This window comes from Vulpes vulpes, chromosome 10, assembly GCF_048418805.1.
Source record: "Vulpes vulpes isolate BD-2025 chromosome 10, VulVul3, whole genome shotgun sequence".
Classification (NCBI taxonomy): Eukaryota; Metazoa; Chordata; class Mammalia; order Carnivora; family Canidae; genus Vulpes; species Vulpes vulpes.
Window position 1 is genome coordinate 36,832,987 of NC_132789.1, and position 16,034 is coordinate 36,849,020.

Here is a 16,034-nt window from a genome sequence, read left to right on the forward strand (position 1 = left end):
GGTAACTGTGGGTCACTCCATGGTCTATCTGCGCAGGCGTGATCTGTGGTTGAGCTCAAACCAGCCTGGATGCTCTAAGCCACCAGAGCTCTTCCCCTCATTATTGCTTGCGGGGTAGTTCTGGTTTCCATCATGGGATGCTGTGCCCCTCATGTTTTTTTCTGAGTGAAGAGATAAACTAGAAAAAAGAACTTAAGGAAAATGTGGGACGACAGTAGGTGGGTACACGTACGTGGGCAGTCAAGGTCAGCTCTTGGGGTCAATCACAAGGGGCTTGGCAGGTGACACTTAGTCTTTTTCTTTCCTCTTTATCATTTGTTTTGTCAGTGAAATTAAAATATGTACACAGCTTACTTTGCTTTTCCCTTAATATTCTATAATAGAGATTTCACATAACACATATGAACATTATACTTGGTGGCTAAATACCATTCTCCCATAATATATTTTATCAATCTCTTACTTGGTAAATTTCACTATTTTAAGATATATGATCAGGAATGATTCTATAATATTTATTTCTTTATTATTATGTATATTATTTTTCTTCTTGGATAGACTGCTGGAAACAGAATTATTGAGTGAAAAGTATGGATATTTTTAAATTTGTAAGACATGTTAATAAATTTGTCTCCATAAAGGTTGTGCCAATGCTTAGTCCTGTGATCAGAAAAAAAGGAATCAATTTATTTGATAACTGGAGATACTAAATGTGCTTTATTAATATATTGGCCATTATATTTCTTTCTCTGCAAATTCTACATCCCCTTCTTTTGTCCAGCTATCTATTAGAGACTTATTTGATGTTGATTTCTTCCTTTCTTCTTTCCTTCTTCCCCTCATTCCTCCCTTCATTCTTTCTTTTCTTACTAAAATTCATAATTTCAGATTTTTCATGGAATGAGTCTTGATATTAAGTTTATTGCTGGCTAAAGCACAACCTAGAAGTATGTTTCTACTCTCTCCTGCAGTCGTATTATAGAAGGATTACATCAAAGTTCATTTGTAGAATTCTCTTTGATGACAAATATTTTAATATTTCCTTTCCCAGGCAGACCCCAAATGTGGCAGCTGTTAGCAGCAGCATACGGGATGCTTCTTCTTGGACCTATATATGGTTATCACAAGAAAGGGAGTATCACAAATCCTGAAGCTAATATGAATATTGTAAGTCTTTCATTAAGAAAAAATATTAAGAAATTATTAATTTATCATCAATTAGATATAATTGGTGTGCTTGTCTACACCCAGCTCTACACTGACTAAATCTGCTCACTCCCCTATTCCCTGGCATGGCTAACCAGGAGCTGAAAGTTGCTAATTTAAATTTTTTTAAGATTTATTTATTTATACATGAGAGACACAGAGAGAGAGGCAGAGACACAGGCAGAGGGAGAAGCAGGCTCCCTGCAGGGAGCCCAACATGGGACTCGATCCCGGGACCCCAGGATCGTGCCCTGAGCCGAAGGCAAATGCTCAACCACTGAGCCACCCAGGGATCCCTAATTTAAACCTTGAAAGACTTGAGCCAAGTTGGGGCAGTAATATTCACTTTTCTGGTGGTTTGAGCTACCATCTGATGGTGATTTCCTGAACAGAAGTTTCATACAGATGACCTCTACAGAATTTCCTTGCATTCTCCCTAAAGCTTTTTCTAGAACAATTTCTTAAATTTATGAGTTGTATCAGGTTTATTTTTTTAGTTTAATAAGCCAGACATGGTTTTGATATTTAGAACTGAAAGTATCTTAATGCAAAAATTTATATAAAAAATGGAATGGAATAAAGTGGAATGGGATAGTGCTAGTCAAAAGAGGAAGGAAGGAAGGAAGGAAGGAAGGAAGGAAGGAAGGAAGGAAGGAAGGAAGGAAAAGAGAGAGAAAAAAAAGAAAGAAAGAAAGAAAAAGAAAGAAAGGAAGGAAGGAAGGAAGGAAAGAAAGAAAGAAAGAAAGAAAGAAAGAAAGAAAGAAAGAAAGAAAGAAAGAAAAAGTGAAAAAAAAAAAACAAAAGAAAAAAGAAAAGTCAAATGACCAATTTTCACCTTGGGCCTCATCCCAACGGGCTATCCCATATTCTTGTATACATGGTGCACCACTGCTGGCCTCCCCCCACACCAAGTTTGTGTTAGAACCGTAAGAATGAAAGTGTCACAGTTTAATTAGTGTTTCCTGTCGTTCCTCTCTCCACAGTAAGCAGCAGGTACCCCGAACCTCCTACAGTGCTGAACCCACAGTCCGTGACGATATGTCTCCATATCAAAACTTCCCTCTTGTCTCACATTCACACACATTCTCTTTCTTCCTGTTCTGGGCGCTTTCGGTTCTTAACTATTCTATAAAGATACTAAGAATAATACACATCTACAGAGCACTTATTTTGTGCCAGGCATTATTCTAGACACTTTATGTATAATTCTCAGTTCAAATCTGTGAAGAGATACTCGTATTATTTTTATTTTACAGTTGAGGAACGAAAAGGTTAAATAACTTGCCCAAAGTTGCGCAGCTGAGGGATCCCTGGGTGGCGCAGCAGTTTGGCGCCTGCCTTTGGCCCAGGGCGCGATCCTGGAGACCCGGGATCGAGTCCCACATCGGGCTCCCGGCGCATGGAGCCTGCTTCTCCCTCTGCCTGTGTCTCTGCCCCTCTCTCTCTCTCTCTGTGACTATCATAAAAAAAAAAAAAAAAAAAAAAGTTGCGCAGCTGAGAAAGAACTAGATTTCGATGCCATATGGTTTGTCTCTAGAGTCTAGGCTCATAACCACCCCTTTAAATAGCCCCATAATATATGCACACCTGTCGTGCACCTCGCATGGGCAACTGCACAATCCTGTGGTAAAGACATGAGCTTTGGAGCTGAACTTATTTAGGCTCTGATGTTGTCATTATCTCTTCCTAGTGGACAATCTTGGGTAGAGTCTTCATCTTGCTGAAACTCTGTTTTCTCCACTTTAATGGGTGTAATCCCATCTCAAAGGCTTGTTGGGCATGTAACTTGTTACTAGTCACAGGGTCCTTCACAGTCTTTCATGGTTTCCCTCATTATGACCATACAATTTTTTTTTCAAACTTTTGGGAATGAACCTGGTGCATCAATAATACCAGGCCAGGCAAATGTCCCCATGCCTCTGCATGCAACTAATTCTAAACCCTCCTCAAGTGATCCTGATTTTCCTGCCATATACATTCTGTCCCAGTACGTAGTTGAACAGTCAGTCGTACAACTTAAAGTACATTGCAACGTAGGCATAAAAACCAAGAGCCGACATCATGGATGTGTCTCTTTTCCTCTCTTCTTTTCAGAGTCAGATTATTTCCTACTGGGGTTACCCTCATGAAGAGTATGACGTCGTGACCGAAGATGGTTATGTCCTCGGAATTTACAGGATTCCTCGTGGAAGACGATGTCCAGGAGAAAGTAGGGTTTGTTTCGTTATGAAAAGAATAACGCCTAAAGCAGAGATTCTTAGGTGTGCTGAGGGCAGCTGGGCAGCTTTCACTCTGAAATAGAGCCTGGTCTTTTTCACTAGAGGAAGAAACTCTTTACCTCTACTGGTCCTGCTCCATTTCTCTTCTGGGATCCTTTGGAGTCTTCAAAGCGTTTAGATACGCAGTTGGCTCAAACAGTACAAGAGTTAGGGAAACACTACCCCTCCTGCAAGCAGCTGAAAACTCACATAGAACTTTTGACTCGCCCCAGATTTAACTACTAATAGCCCAATGTTGACCAGAAGCTTTATCCGTAACATAAACAGTCAATGAACACATATCTTGTACGTTATGCGTATCATATACTCTGTTCTTACAATGAAGTCGGTGGAGAAAAGAAACTGTTAAGAAAATCGTAAGGAATAGAAAGTACATTTATAGTACTGTATTTGTCAAAGAACCCCACATCTAAGTGGACCGTGTCGTTCAAAGGTCCACTGTACACTGTTTATCTAGTCTTACTTTCCTCCATCACTTTGTCCCTCCAAAAAAGAAAATCACACAAAGGAAAACCTGGTCTTGTTCTAGAAATACCCTCTTCAGGTGTAACAACCAGGCCCTCAGAGGCATCTCGATGTCTTTTTCTCCCTCGCTTCCTACATCCAGCCAATCGCCAACATCTCTCAACTTGGCCTCCAGGTTCTGCTCTCATCTGAAAACTTCTCTCAGCCTCAATTTTACTCAAGTTCAGGCTTGGCCATGATCACCATCTTTGGCTTCAGCCGCTATGACAGCTTTCCAACTTACTTCATTTGTAATTAGTCCTTAAGTAATCGGAACTTCAGGTTTTAAGTAAATCCGATTAGTGCTATACTTAAGTTTAATTAATGAGCTGATTCTAGCTCCTGTGATGCAGCTTGATCCCTGTGGAGAAAAGGGGAATCTGCCTGGCAAGGACTGTTTGCTTTCCTCTCTCGTCTCTCGGCCCCTCTGCCACTTAGGAGTCTTTATAACACAACTTCCCAGCATCCGAACGGTTAATCATGTAAGGAGGAAAATCTAGATTCCAAAAGAGAGAGGGAGATGTCCTTAACCTTATAGAACCAACCATCCCCCTGGAGAACTCCAGTGCCTGTGGACATCCTCGTGAGAACTTGGCCCAAACTTCTATTCCAGCTCTGCCAGCTAGCTGCCAAGAGGCATGAGGCGGCCCGCTGAGGCATAGACAGAGGCTGCGGGGCCCGGATCACAGGGGGCCCATGGCCGGTGACCGTGCTTGGGCGATAATTTAGCAGAATTGGTAACAGCTCTTCTTCCTGTTTCCTTCAAAGGTAGACAGAATGGACATAGACCTTACTTTTTTAAGATTTTATATATTCATTCATGGAGACACACAGAGAGGCAGAGACCCAGGCAGAGGGAGAAGCAGGCTCCCTGCAGGAAGCCCGATGTGGGACTCGATCCCAGGACCCGGGGTCACGGCCTGAGCCAGAGGTGGACGCTCCACCCCTGAGCCACTGGGTGCCTGGAATGAACACAGACCCAGTTCCAGCATCAGAGTGGCCAAGGGCTCTCCAGGGGCTCAGTGGTAACCAGTCTGACCTCTGGCGCTAGCCCCGTGAGGCAGCCGAGGGCCCTAGGTGCCAGCCCAGCACCACAAACCGTTTGTAAAAGTCGGGAAAGTGGTCACTTTCTCTTTTTCCTGTGTCACAACTCCGTTTCCCCGCTTTCTCGGTCCAGCTGTTCCAATTCCACATTGTGAACAGGATTTTTGTATATAAAGTTCACAATTTTATGTTGTGTAACATTTCACTGGGCATCTTGCATTTTGCTTTTCTGCTTTCTGACAATGTGAATTAAATGATGCAGCGTGTGTAAAATCTAGCTCACTGCCTGGCACTCAGTCGATATTCAAAAATGGTGTTTTTAATGTTTCTGTTATTACCTTGAGAAAAATGTAGTTTTGTAATCAGATGCTTCTTGAGAAGTAAAATGTTATTGACATGAATAATAATAATAATAATAATAATAATAATAAAGAAAGAATTTACTATGCTGGATAGTCTTTTATTATTTTATTATTTTATTAATATTATTTTATTATAATATGATATAATAATATATTATATTTATAACATAATATTATAATAATACAATATTATTTTATTATTTTTACCATTCTTTTTAAATGTTTATTTATTTATTTTAGAGAGAGAAAGAGAGAGAGAATGAGGGGGGAAAGAGCAAAGGAGCAAAGGAAAAGAGAGAACCTGAAACAGGTTCTCTGCTGAGCTCGGAGCCCAATGCAGGGCTCGATCCCAGGGCCCTGATATGATCACCTGAGCCACAGTCAACAGTCAGCCACTTAACTGACTGAGCCACCCAGGCGCCCCTATGGATTTTAATTCTAATTTAATTCTTATGACTACATTGGAGGTAGCATTTCTTATTAGGGCCCATTGTACAGATAAGCTAACTGAGGCACAAAGGGGTTGATGTGTTGCAGCACAGACTTTGAGTGACTCCAGGGCCTGCAGCACAGCATAAAACATTATAATTAACCCAGATTTTACAAAGAGACACACAGGACATGAGAAGACAGTTAAGTTCCCCAAGTAAGTTGACACAGGATGCAAAGTCAGGGTAGCCTGGGGCTGATTTCAGCCATCCCCTCTGCTCTGCCGCACAGGCAGCCGGGATGGAGAGGGGCTTGTAGACACGGAGGAGTCCAGTCATGAAGCTCTCAGCGCCCGTGTGTTTTTCAGCTCCGAGGCCTGTTGTGTATTTGCAGCACGGCTTGATTGCGTCCGCCACTAACTGGATCTGCAACCTCCCCAACAACAGCTTGGCTTTCCTTCTGGCAGATTTCGGTTATGACGTGTGGATGGGGAACAGCCGGGGAAACACCTGGTCCAGAAGACACCTGAAGGTTTCCCCCAAGTCTCGAGAGTACTGGGCCTTCAGGTAAGAAGCTCCAGACTCACACGGAGCCAGTCGCCACTTATACGATTGTTGTCTCGTACAGTCAAACGGGGGCATCGTTCATGTGTGTGGCTGAGCTCCCGCTGCCTTGCCCCTTCCTGCGCACGTTCACCGGTGGAATCCACTAGAAGGAAACACAAGTCTCCCTACCCAGGATTTCTTCACAGGCTCTGGAGAAATGCTCTTATTCGTGGCATTGCTGTTCATTTTAGAAATCCCACTTATTGCTGTGTGTGCAAAGAAAAAGAGCCTCGAAAGCAAAGATCACGTTTAGAAAGGTGACTTCCAGGACTGCCAACCACTTTGCCTGTGTCAACCCCAAAGGACATTTACCTGGTGTGCTTGCTAAAAAGGAAAACTGAAACTGAAGGGGAAATAGGACCAGAACCTAGGTTCTGGGTGCAATTTTTGAGAACCAGACGCTCATGATAAGCCAAGAGTGAGCCTGGGTTGGGGGGACTCTGCACAGATGATGCCCCAAATGTCCATCTGCCGAGGTTGCTAGTAAATCACAGGCTGGCAGGGCCAAGACGGGTCCCTGGACTCAGGTCCTGGGGAAATAGAGAGAAAGCCTGACCATAGAAGGATGCCCGGCTGGTTCTGCTCTAGAAGCCGCACCTGCTGAGTCCTGGGGCCAACCCCTATGGGCCGCCAGAGCTGGGAAGCATGCCCGGAAGGTCACTAAAGCCCTCGTGCCTTGGCTTCATCCCACCTTCTTCCTAGAAGCCATTTGGTATTTCCTAAGTCCACACCCAGGGCAATCGTGTCCTGGCATGATTACAAGTATCACCTTGATTCCCTGGGAGAGTGTTTCCCGGCTGTGACCAGAACCAAAGCACCTGAGGTGATTGATAAATACACGGATCACCAGACCTCTTCCCCAGAAATTCGGGTTCGGTGGGTCTGGGCTGATGTCAACAAATCTGCTTTGAAAATAAGCGCTGCAGGTATTGTTCTTTTCAAGGAAGTTTGGTAAATCTGATCTATAATTAAGTGAACGATGATGAGCCTTGCAGGAAAATCCTCTGTGGGCCTTTGCAAAGCGGATTTTTCTAATTCTCGTCTCTTAACCATGTTACTCTTGCGATCAAGGTGGCATCCTCCAAAGTTGCAGAGACGCCTAATGCTCTAAATTGACTCCAGTCTTAAGTCAACAAAAAGCCAGGTATCTCTGTCTGCTATAAGTGTGCTTAACCGTCGCAGGCCTGACAGTGAGATGGTGTTCTTTTGCCTTTTTCTTCTTCTTCTGACTATGTTGTTCTTTCTCTTTGACAGCTTGGATGAGATGGCTAACTATGATCTCCCGGCCACAATCAATTTTATCTTGGAGAAAACAGGACAAGAGCGACTCTATTACGTGGGCCACTCCCAAGGCACCACCATAGGTGTGTTTGGGGCAGGAGTGATCTGAGTGTCCCAGGACCTTCCATATTCATGAAGGGGTCAAAACTTCTTCCCTCTGGGCATCCTCTAGCTTGAGGACTTGAGCTGGGAAACCATTTCTTCTGACTGGTTTCCGAAGGGTAAATAAAACCAGGATGACAACAGGGATTTCTGCTGCCCCAGGACTGAATTTGGAGATTGATGGATAAGCCCGAGGGTGAGGGAATGATTCGCGTGTGTACACCACACACACACATAGTTGCCAGACTCGAGTTTAGACGCTGGGACGGCTGAGATAAAAATGATACAGGTCTTTCCCTTAAAGAGCTTGCAGTCTAATGAGGAGGACATCAAAAGGAAAGCAGAGAATGACAAAGCATGGAGGTCATATGCCACAATCCATGCTTCCTTTAGTTCCCAGAGGCACGGGGATCAGGATGGGCTAGAGGTTGGTGGGCCATGCTGACAATGCCGTGAGGCATTTGTTCCCTTCCCTGCTCCCCACGTAGCTAGCCACCCCAACGATGCCAAGAACATCTCCACCAGTCCCTCTCCTCTCCCTGGATCCTAATCAGGCTCCTGGGGTAGAGTAGGTCTCTATGCCACGCAGCTTCCGTGTGTCCCTCATTGCAACCCACAAGCACTTGAGACCATTATCATCCATGTCTTACAAGTGGCTGAATCTGGAAATCCTCTCGAATGGTGAGAATGCCAAATAATACCTTCAGTTACAGACACGGGTAATTCAACCTTCAAAAGAATCCTCCTCTAAGGATTCTATTTTCCATGTGTGCAAATTGAGAAAACTAAGAGACGTCCTGCAGCCCGTGAATAGGAAGCCCAAATTGCAACCCAGTGCTGTCTGATATTACCGAGTACGGTCAAGGGAGCATGGCCCTCGGGGTTTACCTAGACGAGCCCCACAATGCGTATTTGAACCCCTTCTGCAACACTGTCTACAAGTAGACTTAAATTCTCTAGGGACAGGAAAGTCACTGTGTTTTGAATTAGCCAGTTGTATCCTTGAGAAGTTTAGGAAATTCTTCCCTACAAATGGTACTTACTCTGAGTTGTTCTTTTAGTTTCTGTCATTATTGTTCTTAATGTGATTACTTTTGTTATCATTTATGATGAATGAAGAATTGTTTTAAATCTATAAACTAATGTGTTCTTCCCTTTCAGCCTTCATCGCATTCTCTACAAATCCAGAGCTGGCTAAAAGGATTAAGATATTTTTTGCATTGGCTCCAGTCATCACAGTGAAATACACCCAGAGTCCTCTGAAAAAATTTACAACTCTTTCCAGGGAAGTAGTCAAGGTATGTGACTTCTCCATGTTTAAATCTGTAGTAACTAAAACGAGCTCTATTTTCACTGATTTCAAGAGAAGAGAACCTTAGACAAATGACATTTTACATGCTTCTGAGGCTATAACAGATCTAAGGTGTCCATGTAGAGCTACCAGTGATGGTATTTTACCAAGAGGGTTCAGAGAGCTCACTCTGATACCATCCGACCCTGTTGTCTAAATCTACATTGGGGCTTCCGTCCTATGTCACTGCACAACTCACAGAGAAAGCAAATGTTGAGTTGATTGATTTGTTTAACTTAGTAGGTTAAGTTTCTCTCTAGTGGCCCTTGGTTTTTGAGGAGCAATATGGATCTTTGTAACTACTGTTAAGATCACAGCATGGAGCAGATGGCGTGGGATTGTATCCTAGCTGGCTGGGTAAATATGGTCAAGATCATAAATGTTTTGTGAATCTTTTCCTTCATCCATAAAGTGGGGATAATGATAGTTCCTACTCATAGGGCTGCTGTGAGGATTGAGTTCAGACATGTGAATCCCTTAGAACCAGGTCTTGCACCTGGTCTTAATAAAATTATATTTAATTATAAGCTTTTAATAAATGTCAGCTACTCGTTGCTGTCATGATTTGCCTAGAACATACTTTCCCCCATCACTGAAAGCCCAACTTTTTTTTTTAAAGATTAATGTATTTATTTTAGAGAGAGAAAGAAAGAGAGTGAGCATGAGCAGGAGGGGCAGAGGGAGAGGAAGAGGGAATGTGAAACAGACTCCCTGCTGAGCGCAGAGCCCTATGCAGGGTTCGATCGCACAACCCTGAGATCATGACCTGAGCTGAAAGCAAGAGGCAGATCTTTAACCAACTGCACCACCCACTGAAAGTCCAACCCTACTCAACTGCCCACACTTCACAGATGCTCAGACTGTCAGCTCCTCAAAATCTGGGCAACATCCCGAACTCCAGATTCTCTCTGCAAGCTGACGGCTAACTAATCTGGCCAGTTACTCAACTGAAGTGAATTGGTCCATGTGGCTTAGTGTGTTTTCCTCTTACATGTTGACAAGGGCTTCCCCCATGGCAGCTAACACTGGTCGTTGTGTCCAGTGACTTCAATTAAACCAGATGAAAGTAAGACCATTTTTATAGAAGTCAGGGATTCTAGCTTGTGAGAAATAAGTAAATTAGCCTATAGTGATTCAATCTCATACCTATACAACCCAGAAAAAACCAGAAACAAATAAATAAAAAGATACCCTGTGTTCATGGATTGGGAGGATTAGTATCACTAATGTGTCCATACAACCCAGAGTGAACTGCAGATCCAGGGCTCTCCCTATCAAAATTCCAATGGCAATTTTTATGGAAATAGAAAAAAAAACTATGCTAAAATTTATGTGGAGATACAAACACCCCAAATAAACCAATCAATCTTGTGAAAGTAGAACAAAAGTGGAGGCATCACCATCACACTTCCTGATTTTAAACTCTATTAAAAAGCTATAGTAATCAGAACAGTATCATACTAGCATGAGAACAGGTAATAGGGTCTCCTGGGTGGATCAGTGGTTGAGTATCTGCCTTCAGCACAGGGCGTGACCCCGGGGTCCCGGGATGGAGCCCCACATCATGCTCCCCACAGGGAGCCTGCTTCTCCCTCTGCCTGTGTCTCTGCCTCTCTTTGTGTGTCTCTCATGAATAAATATATAAAATCTTTTTTAAAAATAAAATAAAATAAAAATAATTTTAAAAGACAGGTACATAGGCCAGTGGGATAGAATAGGAAGCCAGAAATAAACCCATACTTATGGTCAACTAATCTTTGACAAGGATGCTATGAACACACAATGGGGAAAAGACAGTCTCTTCCATACATAGTGGTAGGATAACTGGAAGGCCACATGCAAAAGAATGAAAATGAACCCCTATGTTACACCACTCACAAAAAATTAACTCAAAATGGATTAAAGATTTACACTGAAGACCATGAAACCATAAAACTCCTAGAAGAAAACATAGGCGAAAAGCTCCTTGACATTGTTCTTGCCAAAGGTTTTCTGGATAAGACACCAATAGTATAGGCAATAAAAGCAAAAATAAGCAAATGGGATTAACTAAAAAGCTTCGGCACAGCAAAGGGAGTGATCCATATGTTGAAAATGCAACCTATAGAATGGGAGAAAGTATTGGCAAACCATGCATCTGATAAGGGGTTAATAACCAAAGCTTATACATTTCAATGGCCAAAAAGCAAGACATTGAATTTTAAAATGGGCTAAGGACAAGAATGCACATTTTTTCAAAGAAGACATGCAAATGACCAATAGATACATGGAAAGATGCTCAATGCCACTCATCATCAGGGAAATCCAAACCAAAACCACAGTGGGGTATTATCCCACACTCACTAGGTGACTATTATCAAAAAAAGATAAGAAATAACAAATGTTGGTGAGGATGTTGAGAAAAGTCAACCCTTATATGCTGTTGGCAGAAACGCCAATTCGTGTAGCCCCTGTGGAAAACAGAACAAATTAAAATGGAAAACTTTAAAGAACATGAAAAGGTCAAAAGAAAATCAAGAAATACAGCCCACATGCACCATGAATGAAACTAGGGGGCGTGATGCTAAATGAAATAAGCCAGACAGAGAAAGACAAACACTGTACTGAATCACTTACATGTAGAATCTAATATTTAAAAAAAAAAAAAAACAATTTCACCAAAAAGGAGAATGGAATGGTGGTCACTGAGGGCTACAGGAGGCGGAAATGGGAGACGTAGGTCAAAGAGCACAAACTTTCATTTATTAGACATTTCACATCTTACAGTGTAGATTATTCCTCAGTAAAGTTGAAAATGAATGAATGAATGAGTGCAAGATGCGTATAATTCAGGTTGTTTGGGAGATTCGCTGAGACCATACATGTTTGAGATGCTGTAGTTGAAGCATCACATCTAGCCTGTCGCAGGTTCCTGGTGAATATTGTCTAGTTTTATTCATTGACTTTGCTTTAGATTCAAAAGCTCAGCACTTGGTGCCAACAAGACTGCTTGCCAATTGCTCCCCCTGCCCCCCGACACCTTGTTTGCCCCTGGGCATTTATGTTCTTCTCTCTCTTTTTTCTGACCTACAGCTTGCTTTGACCCTTTGCTCTTTACATGTTATCTATAAGAGTAAGGATGGTCCGTATTGTCTTCATTTCCTTTTTTTTTTTTTTTAAGAGAGAGAAGGGGGAGGGACAGAGAGAGAGGGAGGATCCCAAACAGGCTCCACGCTCAGCGCACAGCTTGAGGCGAGCCTTGATCTCACAGCCCTGAGATCATGATCTGAGCCGAGATTGAGAATTGGACCCTTAACTGACTGAGCCACCAGGCGCCCTGTCTTCATTCCTTAAAAGAAGAAACTGAAGCTCCAAAAGGCTAAGCGTCCAGTCCCACGTGACCCAGCTAACGGGTAGTGGAACCAGAATTTGAACCCAGATCTGACCAGGCCCTCTCTGGTCGGTGCTCTTTCCATTATGTAGCTATTTCCCCACCTTTCTGGATCCATGGTGCCCAGCTCGGCAGGCCATTGAGAGCTGCATCCATGTTCTGCTTGGCAAGCCATGTGACCTGGCCTGGGGCCCCGCACCCAGGAAGGGAAACCTTAAATTCAGCTACTGGAAGAGCTGATGCGAGAATCATACGTAATGAGCACGCCCCCTCCAGAACTAACTGGGAATCACAGCCTCCAAGTCCTGTGTACCACGCCATGCGTGGGGTGCTCTGTGGCCAGCTGCCTGCGCTACCACCCTCTCTTGAGGGGAGGATGAAGGAGCCATTACCTGTCCTGGGTTGACATGTGGTCATTTTGCTGCATCACGCATGCGCGGGTGGAGGTAGAGTGAAGTCAAAGGCCTCCAGGCTCTTTCACCACCAGCTGCCAGGACAAAAAGCAAAGGCCCTTCGTGGCAGATGTGACCTCCTTCTTCACATCGTACGTTGATGGTAGGTCACGTCTACGAACTGGCACTTCCCTTTCACGTGGATTTTCTGCCAAGTGTGGATGATGAAGATACTGGTGATGAAAAATAAAAGTTCACTAATTAGAATCAGACCCTGCTTTCTATTTTAATCACTTACCCGTGTGCTAGCCTGTTTAGATGATCACACTTGAGCACATAGAATAGATGCAAACTTTCTTTGAAAAGGTACATTCAGGGGCGCCTGGCGGGCTCAGTCGGAAGAGCTTGTGTCTCTCGATCTCTGGGTTGTGAGTTCAAGCCCCACGTTACTTTAAAATGGAATCTTTAAGGTGGCTCACTGGGTTGAGCGTCCAGCTCTTGATTTCAGCTCCCGTCAGTATCTCAGGGTCGTGAGATCGAGCCCCACAGTGGGCTCCGCACTTGGCGTGGAGTCTGCTTAAGATTCTCTCTACTGGGTGTTATTCTGTATGTTGACAAATTGAACACCAATAAAAAATAAATTTATTTTAAAAAAAAAGATTCTCTCTCTCTCTCCCTCTGCTTCTCCCCCCACCACTCGTGCACATGCTCTCTCTCCTTCCTTGACGGGATGAGCACTGGGTGTTATTCTGTATGTTGGCAAATTGAACACCAATAAAAAAATTAATTTATTATTAAAAAAATAATAAAAAATAAATAAATTCTCTTAGAATGGAAAAAAAACAGAAAAATTGTTTGAAATTTAAAAAAATCTTTTTAAAAAGGAAGAGGAAGCCATTCTTTTTTTTTAAAAAAAGTTGACTTCATGTGTCTGTGGCTGCTAATTAATTATTGTCATGTAGACGGCTACACACAGAGAGTTACAATTTGATAAGTAGGTTAAATCCATTACGTAGTAGATCATTGAAGGGTCCCAGTGATTGTGACAAAATGAATGAGAGGCCAGAATGAATCAGATAACGTCTGCTGTGGCTGACTACTGCCTTCCAGACCTAAATAAATATGGTGTGAACTAGATTAACGCCTTGCAGCCTCTCTTTCTGGCAGGAACGGGCATATGAAGTCACGATACGTCATAGATTCTATTGATATTCCACAGATACCAAATATTCTGTTAAATGAAGATGACCTTTGACCATATAAAGTAACCACTTTTCAAACTCGGAATTCCACCAACCATACCCAGTAGGAATTTACTGGCTCGAGTTTAACAGAGGGTGAGATCTCATCATGCATTAGCGCAAATAAAAATAAATGCTAATTATGATTGGTCTTTGGTTGTAACTGGCTGTTGACGAAGGATTCCAGGAAAAAGATACACCAGTGTTTATTACAGTAAACAGATGTTTCCAAAAGTTTTAAGAATCAAGAAATATCTTGTCAGGGGCAGCTCCTGGGTGGCTCAGTCAGTTAACCGTCTGACCTTAGCTCCCATCGGGATCTCAGGGTCCTGGGATCGAGCTGCCCCAGGCTCTGTGCTTAGAGGGGAGTCTGCTTGCCTCCTCTGCCCTCCTCCCACTCATTCTCTCTCTCTCTCTAATAAATACATAAAATAATTATAAAATATACCTTTTCATCTCTGTATCTGGTATATTATCCCGAGATGATAAAACTAGTTATTGTGAGACAAAGGCAAGATTCGTCTTCTATGCCCAGGAATTAGATATGAATTCACGTTCCAATTTGAAGGGATTCCTAACGCTCAGAAGGTAAAGTTCAACTAAATGGCAACGTGGCCTGAAATTCCACTAGTAGAGATCTGTTTGGGGGAGGTTGGGCTTTTGCCTCTGGAGGACTTTGTTGAAAGATTTTGGAAGAAGTGGCTCATTTAGTATCGTTCATCAATTATCAGAGTCGTTATTGTTTGGGGACGTTTACTAGGGTCTAGAAACTGCAGTAGGCACCTTTAAGTGTGGCCGATTGTCTTCACAGCAGTGCAACATGCTGCGTATTAATCTTCCATTTCATGCTTGAGAAAGTTCTGGATAATAGGAATTAGATACTTCCTGGAGGCCTAAGAGACGGAGTCCAGAATCGAAGCAAGGTACCCCTGACTCCAAAGCCCTGACGATCTCCTACGGGGACCACTTTCTCAGGAGTCATTCCAAAAACACCCCAAGTAGACGATCTTGGGAAAAAGGCATCCAGAGGAGAGTTGGGAAGACCACCAGTGTGCGTTGGGAAAACCAAAGACAAAATCTAACCGGCCTCCATGTGTCACTGAGGACCAGCACCAGGCAGGGGTCACCACGGTGCAGTCCTTGTCTCCCTTTCCCCACTCGACATCCACATCTGTGAGATCTGACGGTAGCTTATTAACTTGCAGGCATTATTTGGTGACAAGATGTTCTACCCTCGTACGTTTTTTGACCAATTCATTGCCACAAAGGTGTGCAGCCGGAAGCTCTTTCGTCACATTTGCAGCAACTTCCTATTCGCGTTGAGTGGATTTGATCCGAAAAACTTAAACATGGTACGCGTAAGTAGTTGGATCCAAGGCATGGATTGTTTTGTTGCGCAGAGGTGAGGAGAGCTTGTCCTGAATCGCGTGATAACCACATCTCGAGTGCCTTTTTGGGGTCTCCTGAACTGAAGTTACGGGTTTGTGGTTTCCAGCCAACGCTGGGGAGTCCACCAGGTGGACCTGAGAAGAGCGCTCGGCCGCTGAGCCTCCTCCCCAACGCTTGCTGTTGGCCTACGCACCCCCTTGGAAAGCCCCTCGCTTACCGAAGGCTGAGCTTTAGGAATCTATCTCGCTGCACCTAGGCCCTCGCTCAGACCTACTGAAGCGGAATTTCGGGGAGTAAGCTCGGGCATCTGTATTTTTTAAGCCAGTTTTCCATTTTTTCACAAGTGGTTTGGAAATAGTCATCATGTGAACCACTTACTTCTGTAACCCAGAGGGATGAAAGGACGGCTTTCCAGTGACCGGTACTGGCTCATGGTTCAGGGGCCACTGAGAGGGGAGTAGCTGGGCTTTCTGGCGAGT

The 16,034-nt window shown here is 43.5% G+C and overlaps 1 protein-coding gene across 2 annotated transcripts in view; it reads left to right on the forward strand.

The window, feature by feature from the left end:
* LIPK (lipase family member K) overlaps positions 1-16,034 on the forward strand; it is a 58,931-nt gene that overhangs the window by 34,086 nt on the left and 8,811 nt on the right. The window contains exons 4-9 of one of the 2 annotated variants that reach the window (XM_026014816.2): positions 1,052-1,167; positions 3,301-3,415; positions 6,192-6,390; positions 7,684-7,793; positions 8,974-9,110; positions 15,372-15,518. In XM_026014816.2, coding sequence (XP_025870601.1) covers positions 1,063-1,167; positions 3,301-3,415; positions 6,192-6,390; positions 7,684-7,793; positions 8,974-9,110; positions 15,372-15,518 — 813 coding nt within the window. In that variant the 5' untranslated portion in view covers positions 1,052-1,062. The remainder of the gene's footprint in view (positions 1-1,051; positions 1,168-3,300; positions 3,416-6,191; positions 6,391-7,683; positions 7,794-8,973; positions 9,111-15,371; positions 15,519-16,034) is intronic. The other variant, XM_072723590.1, reaches the window with a different exon arrangement.